Source organism: Arachis hypogaea, chromosome 20 (assembly GCF_003086295.3).
Source record: "Arachis hypogaea cultivar Tifrunner chromosome 20, arahy.Tifrunner.gnm2.J5K5, whole genome shotgun sequence".
NCBI classification, from domain to species: domain Eukaryota; kingdom Viridiplantae; phylum Streptophyta; class Magnoliopsida; order Fabales; family Fabaceae; genus Arachis; species Arachis hypogaea.
In genome coordinates this window covers 10,745,995-10,770,482 of record NC_092055.1, presented here as the reverse complement: position 1 = coordinate 10,770,482, position 24,488 = coordinate 10,745,995, and the positions used below count along the sequence as shown (strand labels likewise).

General features: G+C 33.3%; 5 protein-coding genes and 1 pseudogene across 5 annotated transcripts; 3 read left to right on the top strand and 3 right to left on the bottom strand.

The window, feature by feature from the left end:
* Positions 1 to 1,504: 1,504 nt before the first annotated feature.
* On the bottom strand, positions 1,505 to 2,853 carry LOC112784606 (syntaxin-related protein KNOLLE). Its single transcript, XM_025827875.3, has 2 exons — positions 2,710 to 2,853; positions 1,505 to 2,625 (listed from the first exon to the last, which is right to left on the bottom strand). Exon 2 carries the CDS (start codon positions 2,613 to 2,615, stop codon positions 1,668 to 1,670), a length of 948 nt encoding a protein of 315 aa, XP_025683660.1. The 5' UTR covers positions 2,616 to 2,625; positions 2,710 to 2,853; the 3' UTR covers positions 1,505 to 1,667.
* A 1,206-nt stretch (positions 2,854 to 4,059) lies between these two features.
* On the top strand, positions 4,060 to 7,312 carry LOC112783584 (7-deoxyloganetin glucosyltransferase-like; annotated as a pseudogene).
* LOC112783583 (soyasaponin III rhamnosyltransferase-like) lies at positions 5,608 to 7,312 on the top strand. The gene has a single exon (XM_025826585.3). It carries the CDS (start codon positions 5,772 to 5,774, stop codon positions 7,212 to 7,214), a length of 1,443 nt encoding a protein of 480 aa, XP_025682370.1. The 5' UTR covers positions 5,608 to 5,771; the 3' UTR covers positions 7,215 to 7,312.
* Positions 7,313 to 8,511: 1,199 nt separating this feature from the next.
* On the top strand, positions 8,512 to 10,229 carry LOC112786732 (soyasaponin III rhamnosyltransferase). The gene has a single exon (XM_025830102.3). The coding sequence runs from the start codon at positions 8,512 to 8,514 to the stop codon at positions 9,940 to 9,942; it is 1,431 nt and encodes a 476-aa protein (XP_025685887.1). The 3' UTR covers positions 9,943 to 10,229.
* On the bottom strand, positions 10,169 to 14,716 carry LOC112786731 (beta-xylosidase/alpha-L-arabinofuranosidase 1). The gene is made up of 7 exons (XM_025830101.3): positions 13,750 to 14,716; positions 12,625 to 12,912; positions 12,349 to 12,518; positions 12,145 to 12,242; positions 11,716 to 12,066; positions 11,238 to 11,648; positions 10,169 to 10,951 (listed from the first exon to the last, which is right to left on the bottom strand). Exons 1-7 carry the CDS (start codon positions 14,188 to 14,190, stop codon positions 10,380 to 10,382), a joined length of 2,331 nt encoding a protein of 776 aa, XP_025685886.1. The 5' UTR covers positions 14,191 to 14,716; the 3' UTR covers positions 10,169 to 10,379.
* A 3,655-nt stretch (positions 14,717 to 18,371) lies between these two features.
* On the bottom strand, positions 18,372 to 21,057 carry LOC112785409 (laccase-14-like). Its single transcript, XM_025828880.3, has 7 exons — positions 20,921 to 21,057; positions 20,697 to 20,848; positions 20,371 to 20,615; positions 20,172 to 20,294; positions 19,708 to 19,992; positions 18,917 to 19,579; positions 18,372 to 18,657 (listed from the first exon to the last, which is right to left on the bottom strand). Exons 1-7 carry the CDS (start codon positions 21,032 to 21,034, stop codon positions 18,527 to 18,529), a joined length of 1,713 nt encoding a protein of 570 aa, XP_025684665.2. The 5' UTR covers positions 21,035 to 21,057; the 3' UTR covers positions 18,372 to 18,526.
* Between the last annotated feature and the right edge of the window lie 3,431 nt (positions 21,058 to 24,488).

Here is a 24,488-nt window from a genome sequence, read left to right as displayed (position 1 = left end):
TAATTAAAATCAATATTATTAAAATGATTAAAAATATTTTCGAGTAATAATTATTTTAATAATACATTGAATATTAATTTTATATAATTATAATAAAAATATTTTCTTAAATTAGTATAATTATGTATTATATATTAAATACTAATTGTAATATTGTAATATAATTATAATAAAGATATATTTTTAAAATAAATTTATTTAAAAAATATAAATTGGTTATTAATAACCAGTGCCATTATCATATCATATTATTATTATTATTATTATATATTATCAATATAATTAAAATAATTTAAAATATTATTGATTGATAATTGATAAGTAATTTAATAATGCATTAAATATTGATTTTATATAACTATAATAAAAATATTTTTCTAAATTAGTATAATCATACATTATTACTTAAATGCTAATTATAGTATAATTATAATAAAGATATTTTTATAAAATAAACTTAGAAGAGAAAATAGTGCATTCATTTTGGCGGGAAAATAGATTCATGATGAATCGACACCTCACTTCCATTAATTAGGAAAAAACTCAGTTTTAGTATATTAAGTAGATAGATAGATAGATATATCTATTATTTTTAATTATTTAAAAAATTATGAACACAAAATTTATAATATTATCTTTTGCGCATTGTGTGGGCCGAGTTCATTAAATTTTCAAAACAATTAAAAAGAAAGTTAATATAAAGTGAGGAAATAACAATCATTGTCGTTGAGAAACTCTTGTTGCCTTGTATTACACGTTATTATGCAAGAAAAAAAAGAGACAAATACTCATTAATGATATAAAAATTTATTATAATTACTAGGTTTGCTTTTAAAAGATACAGTTACAGTAGGTTAAATAACAGACATTTATAAATTTTTAATTTAACAAAATGACAAGGGTATCTTTAAGAAAAATAAAATCTATGAATAAAGATAAATAGCATAGTTTGAAGGATAAATATCGATGCTATCTTTTTCCAAGACAAATTTGGTCAAACAAATAAACAAGAAGTTGCCTGTGAATGAAGATAATGATGAAGGCAATATGTCACTAGGTTTTTGGTACTTTACACGAAATTATTATTATACTTGCAACATTATTTGCAATTACAATCGCTGGTATTTGTTGTAGGGAGAGATATTTTTATATGTGTGCAAGCTAAGCCTCTCAAAATTCACAGGCATAATAATAAATCCAAGTATGGCAATTTAAGCTGATCTAACATTGTTTCAATAGGCAAGGCAAGCCTTTCAATTCACACTATTTTGAATATGCACCAGAACAGACACAAGGCCTACTTTAGAAGACACAGTAATTTTCTATACGTATCTATCTATGAATTCTTCTCCCCCAAAACTTACCAAAAATTTGCATATCAGTTGGAAATGTTTGTGTACTCTTTTTTCAGCTCAATTTCTGTATCTTGTCCCAAAGAATTCTTTGAATTAGGACAAAAACAATATCAGCTTAAGAATCTAAAAGACCAGCAAAGTAGTAACAATTTAAGAATCTAAGAACATAGTTGGTAGCATTCAACAATTTAATATGAGCACAATACATGACTAATTTAACTCTTGAACAAATGGCAGAAAACAAGGAGGAGAGTCGTAGGGTACAACTCTGCAGCAACTAGAAACCAAGAGTCATGAGAAATGTGGATCCCTTCAAGAGCTACTGAAACTGGTGGCGATGGGAATGACAATAACAAGGATGAGGATGAGAAGAATGATGATCCCAATGCAGAGCCACTTCCTACTGTTCCTCTGGTACTTGTTAGCGCTCACAAGTTCTTTGTTAGCATCCTTAACGTAGTGAGAAGCATGGATCACGTGGTGCTCAATGTCATCCATCTTCTCCCCTTGAGCCTCCACCATAACCGCCATGTCCAAGAAAACCTGATGCAACTCAAGCAAGCTCTTCTCGATCTCTTTCGCCGCATCGTGCCTGTCCTGAATCTCAACCACCGTTTCCATCACTTTCCCCCTCCCATGCTCCCCAATCGCCTTCCCCAAGAACTCCTCTTCTTCGCCATTCGAAATTATCTTCTCGATCACCTCTTCGTCCGGGTACTCACCCGTCACCGTGAAGTACCTTCTTCCAACAGTCTCCTTGTACTCTGTCATCATCCTCTGCCTCAGCCCCTGGAACTCCATCATCAGCTCCTTCAGCTTCTTCCGGAGCCCGTTCGTCACCGCGATCCGAGTGCGGTAGATGGCGGTTGTGGTCCCGTCCTTGAGTCCCGAGAGCCTCCTGTTTGCGGAGTTGGCTTTGTCCATGTCTTCCAGATGGGCTCGAATGGCCCGGGCCTTCTTGAGAAGCGTGACAATGTCGGAATTGATTCTTGTCCTTAGAGATTTGAGAGCGTCGGGCTTGTGGAGTGATTTGCCCTCTTCGTTGGCCTGTTGGAGCCTCTCGAGTATCTCGCGGAGGCTCGCCATCTCGGTCTTCACCTTCTCGGCTTCCTCCAAGAACAGGCCCATGTCCGTGTCCATGTGAGTGGTGGAAGAGCTCAGCTCCACTCCCTGCCCTGCTTCCAAGTCCAATTCGTCTTTCATTGCCGCTTTCTTCAGATCCACGTAGCTCGTGAATGACTTGGTCATTAGATCGTTCATTTTCGATTCCCTGCAACAACAGAAACACCAATCAGAACTCTCTGCAACAATTTAGATGTTAGGTTGGCAAAATTGTGAGTTGAAACAAACATACCTAAGATTTCAAGCACGAAATGTAGCAAGGTAAGTTATGTCTGTGTGTTTGTTGAAGAAGAAGAAGAAGTGAAGGGTGTTTTATGAGTTCAAAAGTGTAACGGATAGTTTAATAAGGAAACAATAGAGCCGTTGCCCAATTCAACGGCTACATTTTTTTCTTTCTTCAAATGTTGTATCTTATTTCCTTTTTTATCCCCAGTTTAACTCGTGTTCTATGCGCTTAAGTCTTAACACCCACTTGTTAATTAGATCTCGCCTAATAAGTTCTATAAATTAAAGAGTGAATACCTCATTCGGCCCTGACAATTATCTCGAAAGGACAATGAGACCCAAAAAAAAAAAATACCCAATCCGATCCCTGATAATTTTTTTGGGACTGATTAGCCCCTGTGCCAAAAAAAAATAACATTAATTTTGTTTTGGCACAGGGGCCTCGTTGTCCTTTCGAGGTAATTGTCAGGGGCCGGGTTGGGTTTTTTTTTTTGTCAGGGGTCGAATTGGAATTTTTTTTTGTCAGGGCCTCGTTGTCTTTCGAGGTAATTGTCAGGGACTGATTGGGTTTTTCTCTAAATTTAAACTACACCATAAATATTTTAACATTATAATACTCAATGTCCATTCTAAAAGTTTGACTTTTTTTTTTTTAGTTTACAGGCGATATTATTTTTCTTTCCCTAATAATAATAATATTATAAGTAATTTAACTTATTTACAATTAAGATATTTTTATTTTCTTAATCTATGTGTATAATTAAAATTGGACACTTATTTGGAATTGAATGAATTAAGAGCAAGATGTTTTCACTATTTCAATCTTTTGGACAATTTATGAACAAAGATGTGGGTCTCACCTTCTTTTTCTCAAATCATCCCTTCATTACACTTATTCAAAGTGCAAAAATGAGGATAGGAAAACCGATATGTCCTATAAACAAAATGTCAAATTGATAAAGCTGTGCGAAATTTAAGAACGAGACTGAAGTTCAATTTTGATATCGTAAAATCTTTTGTTACATTATTTTCGTTATGTTGACTTTAATAGCCTTCTTGCTCACATCATTTTTGTTACATTATCAACCAAGATTAATGGTTTGACCTGAAAGGCGAAAAATATATGAAAATTAAAGCCTTCTGTTCTGCTATTACTTGTAAGAAACACATTTTACCAAAGATCAATGCACATAGATATAGCATATGTGGCTCAAATGTTTCCAGCAGAAAGGTGACAATCCACCGACACACTCAAATTCATAATGAAGGTGACTTGAAACTTTAACCTTTCTATTTATGTTGTGTTGTTTTCCATCCTTAATCTCTTGCCTTTAATAATCAGTGCAATTCTGTTAGTGTTGCAAGTGTGAAGAGTGTTGAAGTTAGTCCCACGTCAAAGAAAGCAAGGAAGAGTGAGTTGTTTATAAGATGAGAGACCTATTAATTTACTACCTTAAGATTTTGAGTTGGATGTGGTGTTATCTCATCTTATGTTCTCGCTTGATTCCTCTCCGAAACCTCCCGGTGGTCGAGAGCTCTCTACGGTTGGCCCAACAAATTTCCTTCACACCAAAGGCTTCCACATAACCTTTGTCAACAGAGTTCAACCACTTGCGCCTCCTCAAATCCAGAGGCTCCAATTCTCAATGCCATTCCAAGCTTCAATTTTGAGACCATCCCAGATGGCCTACCTCCTCCCTCAAAGCATCCCTGCACTTTGTGACTCTACCAGCAAGAACTGCTTCGTTCCATTCTCCAACCTTATCTCAAAACTCAATGCTGCTTCTGATTCTCCTCCAGTGACTTGCATAATCTCGGATGGTGTCATGACCTTCACCTCTTAAAGCTTCTCAGAAATTTGGTTTGCCTAATGTACTCTTTTGGACTCATAGTGCATGTGCTTTCATGTGCTTTACACAATGCAAGAATCTCATGCAAAGAGGCCTAACACCACTTAAAGGTACATAAATATATTTGTAATCTTATAAAGTTGTTATAAGATTACATAGATTATCGGTTAGTACTTTATTTACTCTAATTAGTATTTGATTTATTTGTAGATGCAAAGTATCTAACAAATGGGCACTTAGAAACCATCATAGACTGGATCCTTGGCATGAAGAACTTATCTCTAAGGGACCTTCCTGGAATCTATCACACCACAGATCCAAATGACAAGCTTTTGGAATCTGTGGTGGAACAAATCGAAGCAGCTTCAAGAGCTTCAGCTATTCTCCTACCAACATTTGATGCCTGGAGACTGATGTGCTGATTGCACTCTCCACAATGTTTCCAAAGCTCTACACCATTGGACCAATGGAGTTGCTCCTTGATCATCATCAAACTACTTCAGACACCAAATTTGAGTCAATCAAGTGTAATCTGTGGAAAGAAGAGTCTGAGTGCCTTAAATGGTTAGATTCACAGGAACAAAATTCAATTCTGTATGTGAATTTTGTTAGTGTCATTGTAATGAAACCTGAACAATTGGCATGGGGACTAGCAAATAGCAAGAAAAAGTCCTTATGGGTTATTAGGCCTGATTTGGTTGAAGATGAGGCCTCCGTTGTGCCACAAGATTTTGTATCAGAAACCAAAGAGAGAGGGTTAATTGTGAGTTGGTGTCCACAGGAGCAAGTTCTGAAGCACCATGCAGTGGCAGGGTTTCTTACTCACTGTGGTTGGAATTCCACTCTTGAGAGCATAATCAATGGGGTGCCTCTCATATGTTTGTGATGTGTGGGGATTTGGAATGTTGATGAATAGTGATGATGTGAAAAGGGATGAAGTGGAGATGCTTGCGAAGGAGTTATTGGAGGGTCAAAAGGGTAAGCAGTTAAAGACAAGAGCTGCAAACACTGATGGATCCTCCTTTCTCAATTTGGAGAAAATGGTCAATGAAGTTTAATTCTTAATGGATTTAATATTTTATAACAAGGAAAAACATAGTTTCTTTTTTATTTATAATAAATAAAAAAACAATTGGTAGTTTATATTTTATAATAGGTTTATGTTTGCACATGCAGCACGAGGGGAAGCCAAGAGTAGTTAAGGTTCCTTGAAACAGAGATGGAGAAGTCATCAGATCTAAACAAAAGCATGGCGAAACCACTTCACGTTGCAATGTTCCCATGGCTAGCCATGGGACACGTTTATCCATGTTTCGAGATCGCTAAGATTCTGGCACAGTACGGTCACTTCTCAACTCTCATATCCACACCATCAATCATAGATCGCCTCCCCAAACTCCCACAACACCTCTCCCCATTCCTCAAATTCACCAAGCTTCCATTGTCACCCTTCATTGACACCAACCACCTCAATCAAGATGCGGAATCCACCATGGACATTCCCTCCAACAAGCTCTATTACCTCAAGACGGCCTTTGATTCCCTCCAAGATTCAGTTTCCCAGGTAATCAAGGCCCAAAGCCCTGATTGGGTTTTCTATGATTTTGCAGCTAGTTGGTTACCACAGATATGTAGGAATCTTCAGATTCCCTGTGCATATTTCAGTCCTTGCCCTGCCTGGACCATTTGCTTCTTTGACACCCCAATGGAGCAATTGGGTGGTGATGTTGATGCTGCAACAAGAACAAAGCCTGAAGACTACTATGGCCCTCCCAAATGGGTCCCTTTTCCCACCAAGATTGGTTTAAGGCCTCATGAGGTCAAGAAATTGATGGAACATGTCACTGTTAACGAAACGGGAGCTTCTCCTGTTTTCGATCTCAACAGAGCCAATTCTGCCTGTGACATGTTTGTGATAAGGAGCTCAAGAGATCTTGAACCTGAGTGGTTGGATTATCTTGCTCAGTTTTACAAGAAGCCTGTTGTTCCTGTGGGGTTGCTTCCGCCGCAAGCATCCGATGCTAAAGAAGATAATACTAACATTGATAGCCCTGATTGGATTCAAATCAAGGCATGGTTGGATACACAAAAAGGGTCATCAGTGGTGTACATTGCTTTTGGGAGTGAGGTGAAGCTAAGCCAAGAAAATCTCCATGAATTGGCTCTTGGCATTGAGGATTCTGGTTTGCCTTTCTTTTGGGTTCTGAGGAACCTTCAGAAGGGCCTTGTTGAGTTACCGGATGGGTTCGAAGATAGGACCAAAGATCGCGGCATTGTTTGGAAAACTTGGGCACCACAGGCTAGAATCTTAGCCCATGGATCCGTTGGGGGTTGCTTGACTCACTGTGGTTCTGGTTCAATGATAGAGAATCTTTATTTTGGACATGTTCTTGTTATGTTGCCATTCTTGCTAGACCAAGGGTTGTATGCAAGAGTGATGGAAGAGAAGAAAGTGGGGATTGAGATACCAAGGAAGGAGGAAGATGGGTCCTTTGCAAGGAGCTCAGTGGCCAAGGCATTGAGATTAGCTATGGTGGATGAAGAAGGAAGTTCTTACAGGAAGAATGCTAAAGATATGGGCAACAAGTTCAGTAATAAAGACCTTAATAACCAGTATATTGTAGACTTCATTGCTTCCCTTCACAATCACAAGTTTGTATAGAGAGATCTAGAAAACATGTGTAGTTGAGCTGGAATAGGTCTTTTCCCTTCTGTTCAATTTCACCTGGTTTTTGTTCTGAAATAAAAATGTTGAAATTATGGAGTTGCTTGTTATTTATGCATAGTTTTGAAAGGAAAAGATGAAAACAGTCACCCCCTTAAAAGATGAATAATGCTATCTATCTTAAGTCTTTTTGTTAACTAACTCCAACCAAATTGTTCTAATATAACAAAAATGTTAGTATTATTTTAAGTATTATTATTTAACTTGGTTCATAAAAAAAAGATATATAACATTACTCTTAAAAGATTCCAGAAAATTTCTTTAAATTTGGTCAAGTGCTCACTAGATTGTTAAAGGTTTCAATGAATCTCATAAGTCATAACGACATTAACAAAAGTAAGAAACTGCAACATGTATAACAAGATGATATAATATGATATGGTATATATTTCGTGCAAATCACTCCCTCAATATTAAAATGGAGTATATCACATCTATTTCTATTGTATATGATGAAAATTGAATAGAATTTAAAGAAAGTCTAGTGCCAACAATTTTTGTGTTTTATAGTTAGTACTTAATCATAAAAAAAAAAAATAAATTCACACCATTAAATATAATCTCACACCATTAAAAATACTATTAATGGCCAATTAGTAATTATAAAACACAAAAGTTACTGCCATGATACTCCTCTAGATTTTAATAGACTAATGAATTATAAGTGACTTTCGCCATAAATTTGAGTAGAGATCATAATAGTATATTAGCAACGTGGATCTCGTGGCATGTCGTTTTGGGACTTTGTTAAAGGCCAAAAAGAAAATAACTCTGTAACACAACATGCATCACTTCTTATAATTATTCCATTTACACTTAAATCAGCAGCTAAAATTAACTATCAGTATAGAATATACATATATTAAATATATATTAAAATCAAACATTAATATAATATTAAAATACAAAATAGTGATACACATTAAAAATATTTAAACTACACATATTTATACACAAATATATCGATAGTTAATTTTAGTAGCTAATTTTAATCTTCATTTAACATTTTTAATACCCGAGGCGAAAAAATGAAGTTAAATTACATAAATAAGCACTTAACATTTTTGTAAATTATTTGTAGGTTTATTAATGAAAGAATATTTGCTGACCGCATGTGTTGCGAGGAACACATGGATAATTTTTTTTTATTAAACTTGGCCGCATGGAACCTTTCTTAAACCCCACCTAAAACTTATATGATACCAAAAACAGAAAAGAACACACACACACAAATATGGATTCAAGTGCACCAATTCCATGCAATGGCAATGGCAAAAGCGATAGGCCTCTTCACGTTGCCATGCTTCCATGGCTTGCCATGGGACACATATACCCATATTTCGAGTTGGCTAAGATTCTTGCTCAAAAGGGTCACTATGTAACCTTCATTAACAGCCCAAAAAACATTGATCGCATGCCAAAACCACCTAAGACCTTACAACCATTGATCAAGCTTGTCAAACTTCCACTACCACAAGTAGAGAATCTTCCAGAAGGTGCAGAGAGCACCATGGACATTCCCAGCAACATGGTATCCAAACTCAAGCAAGCCTATGTAGGCCTCCAAGAGCCTGTTGAAGACTTGCTCAAACGTTCAAAGCCTGATTGGATTTTGTATGACTTCGCCGCCGGGTGGCTGCCGGCGATCGCCACAAGACTTAACATTCCATGTGCTCATTACAACATCACTCCAGCTTGGAACAAAGGTTTCTTTGATCCTCCAAAGCATGTGCAGGATTCGAATAAGTCTCTTGAAAGCATGTGTAGCCCTCCAACATGGCTTCCTTTCAAAACAACCATGCATTTCAAGATGTTTGAGATCATAAGAGCCGTTATGTCTGCCAGGGATGAAAAGACAGGGGAAATTGACAAGTTTGATCTCCACAAAGCTTATTCCAGTTGCGACTTGTTCCTCCTCAGAACATCAAGAGAGCTTGAAGGAGAGTGGTTGGACTATATTGCTGATAAGTACAATGTTCCTGTGGTTCCGGTTGGATTGCTCCCTCCCTCCATGCAGATAACAGACCAAGAGGAGGAAGAAAACAATCCTGACTGGGTGCAAATCAAGGAATGGTTAGATTCTCAAAGATCATCATCTGTTGTTTACATTGGATTTGGTAGCGAGTTGAAGCTGAGCCAGGAGGATCTCACTGAGCTGGCTTATGGCATTGAGCTTTCTGGTTTGCCATTCTTTTGGGCTCTCAAGAACCTCAAAGAAGGTTCACTTGAGTTGCCCAAAGGTTTTGAGGACAGAACCAAGGATCGTGGTGTTGTTTGGAAAACATGGGCTCCTCAGCTTAAGATCTTGGCTCATGGAGCAATTGGTGGATGCATGAGTCACTGTGGTTCGGGTTCTGTGATTGAGAAGCTTCATTATGGGCATGTTCTTGTGACTCTGCCATATTTGCTAGACCAAGCTCTGTTCTCAAGAGCGCTAGTGGAAAAGAAGGTGGCGATCGAGGTGCCTAGAAACGAGCAAGACGGTTCATTCACAAGGGAGTCAGTGGCCAAGACATTGAAATTGGCAATAGTGGATGAGGAAGGGAAGAGTTTCAGGGAGAATGCTAAAGAGATGGGGAAAATTTTCAGCTCCAAGGAGATTCATGATCACTACATTGAAGATTTCATTGCAGTTCTTCAAAAGTACAGAAAACCTTCCCATTGAAGCTCCATTAGTCTCATTTTCTTCTTCACATTTGTTTCTACTGTGATGTTTGCTTTTTGAAATGAATAAAATGTGCAACAATGTATTTTGGTTAGTGCTTAGTCCTGCCAATGTGTTGGGTTCCTCGTCCTCATGCATGGCATGGCTATGAAACTAGAAGTAACATATGAGTGAATTAGTAAGCATGCATGAAAGTGTTTGGTTATTTCCCAACCACTAACTGGAGTTGAAATGCTAATGTAATTGTTATGAATAAATAGTAAAAAGCTTGAATATTTTGATGTGAATACATAGTACAAATCAGTAAAATTTGTTTCAGTTACCTCAAACTGGTCTCCTATTGAGAAAACTTCTTTTCAAAGGAAACCAAACAATGAAAAAGGAAAAAAAAAAATTTAAGAAAGAAAAAATCAGTGCAAAGGATTTGATGACTTGTTTCAAATCCTCACACTCAATTGATGCTTCAAATTTCCCACATGAAGCAGATGTTGTCCTAAGGGTACTTTCCTAATGCCAAGTTCATCAACAACGCTTAAATCCTTGCAAACATCTACCATGAACCTTACCAGTGCTTCTGATTTCCCTGGCAAGTGTACTTTCTCAAAATTCAACAAGTGTTTCTGAGGTGCATTGTGCACATTAGGTGGTGTAAGGAACAATAACACTGTATGGCTACTACTCAGTTTCCCCATGTTCTTGACTCCAATGTGAATATCAAAGGCCAAGTTTTGACAATGCTCATCAGCAACTTCAAGAGACTTGCATTCCAAGGAACGACACACATGATCTTCTGCTAATGGAAATGAAACCAACTGCGGCGCCTTCACTATTCTATGCTCTATACTTGAGAAGCTAAGTCCATCTCCAAATGCGAAAACAGTTTCCCCTTTGTAAAATCTATATGTTCGACCGGGGTAACCCGTTGCAGGATCTGCTCTCATGTTCATGTTGGTCATTGGTACCTTATCTACATATGATTGAGGATACCACGTCATTGGGAGTCTTCCACCTGCATCCAGGAAAATCATCCATGACTCAAATTTGTGTTATTGTCGAAATGGAAATTTTGCAATATAAGGGGGTGCATTTGGTTTGCATTTTCATTTTCAGTATTTTCTGTTTTCTAGATTTTGTGAAGGAAAAAGTGAAAACAGGAGGTGAAAACAGAAAACAGAGTTTTCACTGTTTTTACTTTTTCTTTTATAAAATCCAAAAAACAGAAAACACTGAAAATGAAAATAGGAAATGAAAACGTAAATCAAATGCACCCTAAGGGATGAGTGTAAGTGGCCTACTTGGATTATGAAAACCAAAAATCACATCAGCAATGGCTGCTCCACCAGCTTCGCCGGGATAGCCAACCCACAAGATGCTGGCAATTTTATCATTTGATTTCGCAAACGACACGTCCATTCCCCCTCCAGACATTATGGCAAGAATCACAGGTCCCTTGGATACATTAGCAACTGCACTCACTAGAAGTTGTTGCTGCCCTGGAAGAAGAATGTTAACTCTATCAAGACTTTCTGCTTCTATGGCTAGACTTGCACCAACTACAATGACAGTTGCATCTGCAGAGGCTGCAATTTGTGTGGCATCATCTAGATCAGCATTTGAACATGCCACATCAGGACAACCCGGAGCATAGGTTATAGGAACCAAAGCTGTTAGGCCTTGCAAGGGTGATATATAGTTGCAAGGGATGCCTGCAAAATTTGCAGCAAATTAGATAAGTTTACCAAATTATATGCATAAGTTGGGAAGTTTTGATACCTTGATAGTTTCCAATCATGACCCTAGTAGCATTAGCATTTGGCCCTATAACTGCCAATGATTTAATGGCTTTGGCGTCGAGAGGCAGCCCTCCTGGACTATTTTTAAGCAACACAATCCCTTGCCTTGCAGCTTCGCGAGCTAGCTCCTGGTTCTGTGATGTACAGACATCCGTTGGACCAAGGCTTCCATAAGGTTGCTTGCTTGGATCACCATCAAAGAAACCAAGGCGCATCAACATGGCGAAATTGTTGGTGACAGCGTTGTCAATTGCTGATTCATTCAAGAGCCCTTGCTTGATAGCCCCTTCTGTGTATTGGCCAAGATAATTTCCACAGTCCAAATCCAATCCTGTGAAAGTAACAAACCATAATCTATTGGTAATTCAGAAATATCCAATTAATATGTAATCATATTATAGTTTGTTACCTGCTAGAATGGTTTCGGCCGCAGCTTCTTCAGGAGTTCTAGTGTAGTGCTGATCTTTATAAAGCACTTCTACTGAATCACAATCAGAAACTATATATCTGAATAAGAATAACCACACATGTTCACATTAGATTGTGAACAACATGGACAACAAAGATGTAAAATTAAAAATGATCATAGATCCATAGTAGAATTTGAAGTTACCCATTTAATTTCCATTGGCCACGGATGATCCCTTTAAGTAGGTCTGGATCAGCACATGTTGGTTTTCCATTAACCTGATTGTAGGAACACATGACACTAGCCACATTCCCATCAATTACACAACTCTTAAATGGAGGTTGAAATGTGTCATCCAAATCTTGTTGGGTCACCTAAAAGAAATTGACAATTCAATAAAGGGTAAGAAAATGACTCTCTACATCCAAATCAAGCTACCTTTCTACTTGAAAATGTCAGGCAAATGCATAGATTAATTACCACAGCATTAAAAGTGTAACGCTGAATGCCTTTCCAGTTATCCAAATCATAGGCTGTGTAGTGCTTGCAACAAGCAGCAACCTTGAGCTTGTTGGGGTCACCATCATCAGTTTGTTGCAGACCTTTAACGTATCCTACGGCGTATTTGCTACTCAACAAAGGGTCCTCCCCTGGCGTCTCTTGTCCACGTCCCCACCTCGGATCCCTGAAAATGTTAATGTTTGGTGACCAATATGTTAATCCAGCCAACCCCACATTGTACATTGCCCTTGCTTCTGTTGAAACCACCTAAAATGACCACAAAAGAAATATGAAACACCACAAAAGTTGGCCATTTTGCAGCAAAATATCATGAACTCCTTGTTTTGGATTTTTTATAAGTTAAAAGCAAAGTTGGTGTTTTCCTTCATAAATCTATTATGAGAAAAATAGAATTGAGTTAGTGGTCAATTGACCCAATTCTTAAATTATGTAATTGGTAATCAATCAACATCAACAAGTCAACAACAACAACTATATTATTCACTCTGGCTTCAACTTGCAAGTTGGAAACCCTCTGAAGTCTACTTCAAAATTGTGGCAGTTCACACCCGCAACTCACCTAAAGTTTTGTTCCATTTAATTATTGTACTGACCAATCAGACATTTTTACCTTTATGTTAAAAAAAAAAATAAAAGCAAAAATAAATCTCTAAAGTCAATCCCTTTCCCCCAGCTTTTCAAAATCTTCATACTTAGAACACTAATTTAATAAGAACTCTCTTTTCTTTTTTCGGTGTTCACCTCTATCTAAACCGTTGAATCAAGTAATGAACTGCATTATGATTATGGCTGTAACAGAAATGTATAATAAATTCCTCATTGAAAATCTCAGCACACATTCTGAGATTTTCAGAATAGAACTACCTCTACCAACTCCATTGACAAAAACTTACTGCATTTTAAGTCTTTGTCAGAAAAAAAAATTAAGAAAACATAAATAAAATTCGTTAATAGTAAAATTTCAAATTATCAAATGCATTAGATTTACTGAAAACTTGAATAATTTTTTTTATAATCAAACATTATCCAAAAACTGAGAAAAGAGAAGAAGAAGAAGAAGAAGAAAAGAGAAAAGTGACTAACTTTTCCAATGGCTTGAAAGAGTGAAGTGTTGAAAGAAGCTGCTGTGAGAATAGGCATGGGAAAACTGGTGGCTGCCGGAACAAGAGTGGAAAAACGTGTGCCGGGGCCGACGTCGGAGACGCCATGAAGAGCCTCAGACCACCATTCATACTTGGGAATCCCAAGCCTGCTAACGGCAACAGCAGAATTCACCAGGTTCCCGATCTTCTCTTGCAGTGTGAGCCTCTTCACAAGGTCGCTTACTCTCTCTTCCACCGACAACGACTTGTTGCAGAATCCATAACCAGACAAAGAAGGGTCCTTAGAAACATCGCATGCAAAAACTGCAGATGTTGTTTGCCCTTCCACTCTGTCAGAACTCAGCAAAACAATTGCATAGCACAATGAGATGCAGAGAAAAACAGAGACCTTCGGTACTCTGCTTTCGTTGTTGCACCCCATATGAAAAACTCAAAACACAAAACGGAACAAGTTAGTTATTTCTAAGAAAAGAAGAGAACTGGCAAAAGGGTTATGTTTTTGTGTGTTTGGTATCTATAAAAAGTAATAAAAAATGGAACTTGGAAAGGTTTAAAGGTGTGTTAAGAACACATTGTTTTGTAGCAACCCGTGATGGGTGATGAAGGAGAAGGAGGAGGAGGAGGAAGCCCCCCCTTCTTTGAATGCAGTTGTTTGTTTTTGGCAGAGAGCCAAAAAGAAAAAACAACTGAAAAAGAATCCTATTATGTAATTTGATTCGATGAGGGAGCTCTAATTTTTGTGTCTATATATAGTAGTATAAATGTAGAATCAAATTAATTAAAAAAAAAAGCGGGAAGAAATAATTTGATTAATAATAAAAAAAATTATAAAAGAAAGAATTCAATTTAATAATTGTGTACTTCATTGAAGAAATAATTCTGATGATTATTTAGCATTTTTGGTAATAGGATGATATAGTATGGTATTTTGTAAATCCTATATGACTAAAACTACTTTTGGTTAATTATTAATTATAATATGGTGACAGTTGCCTGATACGGTAAATCACTTGAAGACTTTGACGGCTAGGCAGCTACTACTTTTTGAGGAGTGAAATCAAAGGAAGACATCTTTTTATTGATTAATTACGAAAATGATGGAAAAAGCAGGTTATTAGTAAAAGAGTGTATTATATAACATGTAACATAATTATAAAGGAGTTCACAATTGAATCATGTGAAGCTTACTTAGATGGGGGGTAATGTGATGTGAGGCTTTTAGGGTGGATCAGAATAAATGAATATGAGGTTGTCATTTTCATGGAGAAAGCGAATCGGGCATGAATGAATTAGATAGTTAACAGTTTTAGTTCGGGAGTGTATAATAAATGAAGCAAATGGATATTCTGTAAGTGGTAATATCTACGCCGATTGTATCAAATTATGTTCACTGGTTTGTCATTAAAATGCAATGTTTTTCCATCAATCATGAATGATCAGCATCAACCGTCATGCAATGTTTATTCATCAAGTTCTGAGTGGTCCTCCTACTTCTAATTGGTACAAATTTTCTGAGAGCTGAGAACAATCGTATCTCACACGAATTGTATTATTATTTATTAATGAAATCGATCACCAAACCAATCGGAATCAAGCGCAATAATATGGGCGAAATTGGGAAAATGTTTTTGTCAATCCATAATTCAAGGGTAACATACTAACATGCCACGTTCTAATGAATTAATAATACACTACTAATAGTATTTTAAATTTAAAAATATTATTTACACTAATATAATTTACACTACTAATTTAATTTACTTTAATATGTATTTGATTCTACTAATTTTGATGACCACCTAATATAATTGTTTTAAATTACATGTTACCAAAATTAATAAAATAATAAACAACTCAACATTTATCAAAATCTATTTATAATATATTAAAAGAAAATTCAAGGTAATTTCACAATCATATTTAGATATTTAATTTTATTTTAGACTGTTACATAAAAAAAAATTTTTTAGGTGACATAATCTTTTATATTTATATTATGTCATAAAATTTTGATTGTATTTCATTTTCTCATAATAATCTATTTTTATATAATATTATAAAAATTTTTAATATTATTTTTATTTAATAACTATAATTGAGTTATAAATTTTATTTCATTCTCTTATATCAAGTCTATTGTTTCTCAATTTTTATTATTTTTTATTATAAAATTAGTATTTGACCTTAATTTTTTTTATATTTTTTATGTAGGTTACGCTATTATTTTTTAATATTAATATTAATTTTTTTAATAAATATAAATTTAATTAAAATATAATTTTTTCCCTTCTTTTATATTCATTACTCTTTTTATATTTATTATATAAATTAATATTAATTTATATATTATTTTCTCTATTTTTAAATGATATAATAATTTAAATTTATACTATAATTAATTTAGCCCTAAATGTGTGGATTGTGTGATTGAATAATGTTATATATTTAAATTTTTTTATAAATTAAGTTTAATCAAATTGAATAATAAAACTTAAAATAATATTATACATAATTAATTTTTGTTAATATTAAATTAATTTAATTTTGTTTGACTTAATTAATAAAAATATTTAAATGCGTAATATTATTAGTGTGATTCCATCATTGGGTGGCCTCTATAAATTATAAAGTACCCTTGTCCTTATCTAAAATGCATGTACATCTGTTTTTCGTTTTCTTTCTTTATTTATTTCAATCTACTATTACTATTTAAAGTTTAAACATGAGAAAATTAGTTAATTAGTACTTTTTCTGGTTATATATAGAAATAATTATAGTAGTGATAAAGTGTAATAATAGATACCAAAATGATTATGAAGAAGTAATTTAAAATAGCCAAAGAAAATTAGTGTTATCCAAAATTCATAATTAAGATGAGAGATAAGAATGGAAAATAGATCCTCTTGATTTTTTTAACATTTAAAAGAATAAAATGTGATATCTCATGACTCATCATTAATTTTATAAATAGAATAAAAAATTAGATTAAACAATTGATATTATTTAATATTTTTTTTTACTGGAGAGAATTTTTTTTCTTTTTTTGGTGACTACACTGGAGAGGATTTGATGTGCTGAGAAGGAGATGAATGGGAAAGTGGGGGTGGGGCTGGGATACGGTGGACCCGAGTGCAGAAAAGCACACTTCTCATACGGGTTCCAGTGGGGTCCACTACTTGGTGACGCATATGATACGATCCTCACTGTAAGGCACCCACCCACTTCATAGCTACCATGGATAATCCAACATGCATCATCACATTCATTTATGTTCAACCATCTCGTTAGTTAGTTCTACAATTGCTTGCAACTTGCAAATTAAACTTTAAACTTTGATAGAGCAGAGTTTTAGAGCAGTTAATGGTCCAATTCTAACGATAAAGTTTTCAACTCTCGATCCATCTTCCAAAAACAGCATCTAGCTTACTATCTAGGATAAGTATATGCCAACGCATATCTTTAGCTCCTTTTGATAAGTGCATATACCTGCATATAGAGGAATAATAATGCTCACATATCTAATTTTTTTTAAACACAGCATACTCCATAGAGGCCCATACTAGACCCATTTTATATTTGGTCCGCTGCAAATTACCTACCCAATATTCATTGCATTTGCAGCCTGCCTACCAAAGTCAAAATCGTTAATAAAATAATAATGACATACTATGCAGTGCTTCAAAAATTCGTATTCTAATTTCTACCAAATGTAACGTAGCTCATTCTTCGAGTAGGTGACAATTATAACATTTTAAATCATTTTCCTAAATATCATCACCCTAATATATTTCATCGGCAATGAGTTCATAAGTGTTAGCTATCCAGAATCCTATTATTTATTTATTTTTTGTTTTTTTATTCTAACCTCTCGTTGTTCAAAAAATGTGGAACAATAATAATCCTTTTAATTTATTCTCACGACGACGACGTTCCACAATTGCATAGCGTACGTGAAAGGAAAAATCATCATCAAACATGAATATAGCTTCTTTTTTGGTTTATTAGGTACTTAAAATTATGGAACTAAACTGAATATGATTTTTCAAATCGATAATAAATCAGAGAATAATGACGTTCCGTGGTATAACTAGCTACGGTTGATAAATAAGACAAGGCAGCATGTGGTCGTGACCACCGAAAAAAGCCATGAAAGTGGCTCAGATCCAAATCAATTGCAAGAGAGTTAAGATATATGGATCTGATCATAGTAACGTTCTTCTAAAATTGGGGAATATTATTGAAGAATGTCTTATTCTTTGTTTGATATATGGAAATTGAATGAGACAAATTAAATTAATGGGACACAACGCATCAATTCATTCTTTAAGAAAACGCTAAAACTACGTATAAGACACAAAAATTGAAAGCTGTGTTTCACTTTTAGGGTGACTTAGCTTCTGCGGCTGTGAATAAATATGTATTGATAATTTGATGGAGGAAAATGAATTGAATTAAATAATAAAATTCTAACAAACAATAATAAATATACATACATATACCTCTACTAGTCATTGTTATTATCATTGACCAAAATATCATTAGTGAGGAGTCACCTCTCAACTTTATTATATGAAAGATGATTTTGCAGGTTGAAGCACTTGCTTGTAAAATAGGGTCATATATGTATACTCATATGAATCCATGTATAACATAGGAGTGTCCTTACTCATCAATTATAACAAGTTTATTTTATTTTTTGTAGTCACATTTGGTGTAATAATAATCCATATTTGGTGTGACAGCAATGGAACTAAGATTCAACATTTGGGTAAATCCGAAGGTGGTGGAAGAATTTGTGTCTGAGGAGAAGGACCATCTTTCACTAGAAGCACCATTCCCATCCCCCAACTTGCATGCCTCTCTAAATGACAATGCACAAACCACACCCCTAATCATCATATTCAACACATTCATTAGCCTTATATAATCTTAAACAATCCAAAAATGCATCGAAATACTACACATCCAAGTCTTTTTGTTAACCAAGTCTAACTAAGTTGGTTTAACATAACAAAAATCAGTTATGATTAGCATTATTCCAAATCTTATTGTTTAACTTAGTTGGATTCAGTTCATAAAAAGACTTAGATGTATACATTACTCAATAAAAAGATATTAACGAAGACAAAATAGTTTGAAAAACAGACCTGGATTGTCTGCCCTGAATCTAAGGGCGACCCAACCATTCCTTGGAACTCCAACAGTGGTCTCTTGAGGTGGATCAACAAGGTTATAGTTCTTGGGATCTCTTTTTGGATCAAAGTTTCCAAAACCCCAACCAACCACATAGAAGCTGTATCCATGAAAATGAACAGGGTGGTTATCACCAGTCACCACACTAGTCCCTTGCAAAACTACCTCAACACTTGCATTATACTCCAAAACCAACACCTTGCTTCCAAAATCTGTTGCCAAGACATAACCTGGCAACTTATCATCAGTGTAGTTGAATCCCCTTTCTGGTCTTCTGGGGAAATTCATCTCAAAAACACCAGGGATTTTCTCATAGTAGGCTCTTAGAAAATCAATGTTTGGTAACACAAGGCTAATGTTGTTCACACTAGCTGCAAGCCTTTTACCAAATGGTCCTTTGCATGGTTTATCTGCACTGCAATTAAGCAGGTTAACAGAGATTGTGAACAATAATTTGGTGTCCACTTTCTCAGGTACTTTGATTGGCTTGTCTTTGCTTGCAAGGCTTCTCAACTGCTTAGTGAATTCAGTTGCTGCTTCTGTTCTGTTATACGGTGGAAGACGGCACCCAATCGGGCTTTTTCCGTCTTCCTCGGAGCCATTGTATATAACCAAACCTGCATGCATGGATGAAATCTTATAAATTTCATGGCCTTAAACAAAAATAAAAAAAATTTCCTTTTTCTTTTAAGTTATAAGTATATAATACTGTTTTAAATTTTCTGGATCTGTTACTGCTTGAAACCTGTTGTGGTTGTGTTATCAAAGCCAGCACCAAAAGCACTCAAATATGCACTGGCGGCCATGGAATAAAGAGCAGGTGGTTGGTTTGCTTCTAAAAGAATGTCCATGGTTTGTCCTGGTGTGATCATTATGTGATCTGTTTCTATTAGTTTGACATAGAATCCATCTTTAGCTACCACTCTCAATCTGTGTTTTCCAATTGTAAAGAAAATTTCTTCATCCATCACTGCATTGATCACCCTAAGAAGATATGTTTTTCCATACTCTACAACCATCTTGAAACTACCTATCATATTAAAAGCAAAAACATACAAAACTAAATAAACAGAAATATTTGGTAACAAAAAAATTTACCAAAAATGATCAACTTGCTTTATTTAGTATTTATAATTATTACTAAAATTAATAAATGCTAAATAAAGCAAGTTTTGACTTTTTTTTTTTTTAATCTTTCTAGCATATTACCGGAGCAGGGATACAAATAACCAGGTTGACCATTGATGGTATATGCATCAGATAGAATTGGCTCCCCTCCTGTTTTGTTTGCTTCTATTGGAATATTCATGACTTCTTTCTTCCACCACTCTCCTTCAATAGAGTCAAAAATCATAGTGATCAATAATGGAGGAAAAAGTTTGTTGGTGCATTAGTATTTAGTACATACCTAGTATGATTGGAATCTCAGCATGGGGTTTGGGAAAGGGATAGTTTTGTCCATGCTTGGGATAAATGATGAAAGCTCCATGAACTGTGGCTCTTGACCAACCATCATGTCCATGCCACCATATGGTTCCTTCCTCTGTGGTCAAATGGATAACTTGTTTGAACACTGCACCTGGTTGAATTGGACACTGTGTTATGTAAGCAGCTCCATCTGACCATGGATTCCTCACTTGTCTAGCCCCATGCCTTTGAAAAATAATGCAAATATTCTTTCAATAATTAATGCATATATTCTCTGTTGTATAGAGTAGAAGCTAAGGCACATACCAATGTATTGTTATATTATGGTTTGCTTGGTTATAAACATTGACAATAAGAGTGTCTCCTGTGTGGGCCTTCAAGGTTGGACCTGGAAACTCTCCATTTACTGTCAAAATATTCTTGGTGCTGCATAGTCTAGTGTAACTTGAAGATTTTATCTGCAGAAATTAAGGCATAATTCATCTAAGTGTTGTGTAACATGCATGTATGATGAAATAAAGTAGACTTACCACAAAGTTATGATGATGAACTTCAGCATTTGCAACATGATCAATGAGATAACAACCGTATAGCACTGCAAAAATTATCAAGGAATATGCATTACTAGCCTTCATCACCATCATTGGTTGGGAACTTGGGATCCAATCGAAAGTGCGTGTGGAGTGAAAGGTGTCTCGTGCAGACAGAAGAAAAGAAAAAATGTTATGGAAATATTTGGTAACAATAAAAAAATAACAAAAAAAATTAAAATTTTCTTTATTTAGTATTTATTAATTATGATAATAATTAATAAAAGTTAAATAAAATAAATTTTAGCTATTTTTTTTTTTGTCTTGTTAGCATTACCAAAAATATTAATAGTAGAATAAATTTTAATAATGTTTCTGAAAAAAAAATCAACTAAAATAATTTAAATTTATCTTATTTAATATTTATTAGTTGTTGTGATAATTAGTAAATATTAAATAAAATAAATTTAAACTATAATTAATAAATATTAAATAAAAAATTTTAAATTATTTTTTTATTTAAATAATTAATAATATTAAAGAGATAATAATCTAAAATTAATATATTTAATTTAATATTTATAATTTTTTGCGTATAATATTTAAAAATTACATATTTGTTATCTATTTATTTTATAAAATGCTCATTAATACTAAAGAATAAATTTCTGTTGACTCTTTATCAACAAATTATAACTTTCCAAAAATGTCCGTTGACTCCTAATGGACATCCTTAACCATGAATTTTATATGGAACCTTTTAGTAGTATTTTTATTTTTAGGATCTTACCGATAAATGTTCGATGCTTATTAAAGTGTTTTATATTAAAAAAACTATTTAACAAACTTTTTGAAAGTAAAAAAGATAATTGCGTCGTAGCAATTGTGTAATCATGCCTATGGTTGATTTAACATATCTTTAAGCAAACGAGCATATGTATCTATTCTATTTATTTTATTATATAAAAATTAAATTTCTGTATTTAATAATAAAACTGATATGACATGTTTTTTTTAAATTTAATTATTTTAATTCGTTCAATATAATTTATTATAATATATTACTTGATTAATTTTACTATATTAATTATAATTTATTATATTAGTTAATTAATTTATTCATTTATAAAGTTTGAAATAAAAATAAATAATTTATTGTTTATTCTAATTAAATTCATTAAATTTAATTATACATTATATACGAATTAATAATAATTTATAAATCACTCTAATTTATAATATTCAATAAAATAATTTGTAAATCACTTTACATTATATATGTATTAACGAAATATTATACATGTTTTAATGTGTTAATTAAATATTATATACACACAAAAAATAAATACAAAGATGATTTATATGATATTGATAATATTATATTAGCACATTGATTTTTTTTTTGTTTTGATATTATATAATATTGATAATGATAATATTATTATATAGTATTATATAAACTTTTCAATATTAGTATAGAAAATTAGAAAATTATTTCTTATGGCAATCATTCTTAGTAAAATAGTGTGTCCTGTATATAGTATTAATAATTGTTGCTTAATTTAAAGTAATTGTATGTCTATCTTAAATTTATTTTTCAATAATAATCTAAATAGATAAATCTAATTGAATTGAATAATTATATAAAATATTTTATATTATTAATATACTAAAATTAAATTCATTTTTCGGTACAGAATTTTATAGGTGAATTTTATATAAGATTAAGTTATTTTTTATTTTTTTATTTGTTTTATCTGTGTTACTTTATTTAATTTTAAGTAGCGTAGTATTTATAATTATTGTCAGTATGATATTTTATAAAATATAAAAATCAATTTTTTTATAATTTAAATATCAATGTTTGAGTTAATTTTAATTTAACTTTTTTAAATTAATGTTATCTTTCATTTAGATCTTAATTAATTTAAAATACAAAAATACTAATCTATCATTTTCTCTTTAAATAATAATAACTTTAATTTATTTACTGTCTTTTTTTCTTTTTATATTTTGTTTAGCAAAGATAATATATGGATTAGGATAGAGTTAAAAAATACTCTATGTAATGTATGTTTGGCACTGATAAATTCATATGAAATAGAAGAGAAGAAAACAAAAAGCTAAAGAACGCTGAGTTAAATGGTGTAAACAGATTTATTGAAGCTAAGTGTCCATGTGTTCTCATGTCTCATCTCATTTTTCAAAGTTCAAATACATTTTGAATGTATGAATTTTAATTATATTTGTTTTTTCCTTCTTTAATAAATACTACCATCTCTTCCTATTTTTGCTATAGGCTTGTCTTTTATTTAAAAAACACAAAAAAAATGTAAAAAGAAATATCAAAGAAATTAAAACTGTTATTATATTTTAAAAAATTAAATGCTCTTTTAATTAAATATCTATGTAATTCCTATCTAGATATACATTGTATTTTAATATTGAATAGTAAATATAAAAAAATATATAATAGATAAGTTAAAATAACGAATAATGAGATATCTATCTATTCTATTATATAAAAATAAAATTTTTCCACTTAATGATAAAGTTGACGTGGCATGTTTCTTAGAATGTTTCCTGGTTTATTTATTTTAACTCATTAGCTATAATTCATTACGGTGGATTAATTATATCAACTAATTGATTTGATTAGATATTTAAGTATCACACAATTTAATATTATGTATATCAATTAATTGAATATAATTGTTAGAGTATAATTAGGATCAATTAGATCAATTAGCATTATTCAACATATCTGAACATTTATTATAGGATATTATGTCTTTATTATTTCGATTCTCTTATTACTTATAAATACCCTTCTATATTGTATCATTCTACACAACTTGAATACTCACAAATCTTTTTTCTATTGCTTCATCTCCCCTTTCTAACATGGTATCAGAACTATGGTATCCTCCTTGAGGAGAATAAGTTGATTTTCTTCTGGTAAAATTACCGTACTTTTTATATTTTTCTTCCGTATTATTTTTTTCCTTCTCTTTTGTTAATACTTTGATGCTTTTCTGACCCCACCGATTAGCTCATCCACTACTTACTTATTCTCATGGAAAAACTATATATTTTTCGTCACCTTCCTATAGTATGTCATCTCTTTGCGGTTTGTTACTTTTCAATAGTTTTCCGGCAATTTGCCATCTTTTCAGCAGTTTTTCGGCAGTTGGCCACTCTTGCGGCAGTTCCGTCTGCGTTCTCTTTTGCCAGTTTCATCTGTGTTCCCTTCTGGCAATTTCATCTACGTTTCTTTCCGACAGTTCCGTCTGCATTTTCTTGTGGCAGTTCTGTTTATGCTTCCTTCATGCAGTTCCGTCTGCACCTGTTCTTTTAGTTTATGTATTTTTTATTTAGTTGTTTCAAATAAATTTCAAACTCAAGTTGTCACTTGAGTTTGAGGGGGGATGTTAGAGTATAATTATGATCAATTAGATCAATTAGCATTATTTAACATATCTGAATATTTATTATAGGATATTATGTCTTTATTATTTCGATTCTCGTAGTACCTATAAATACCTTTTTATATTGTGTCATTCTACAC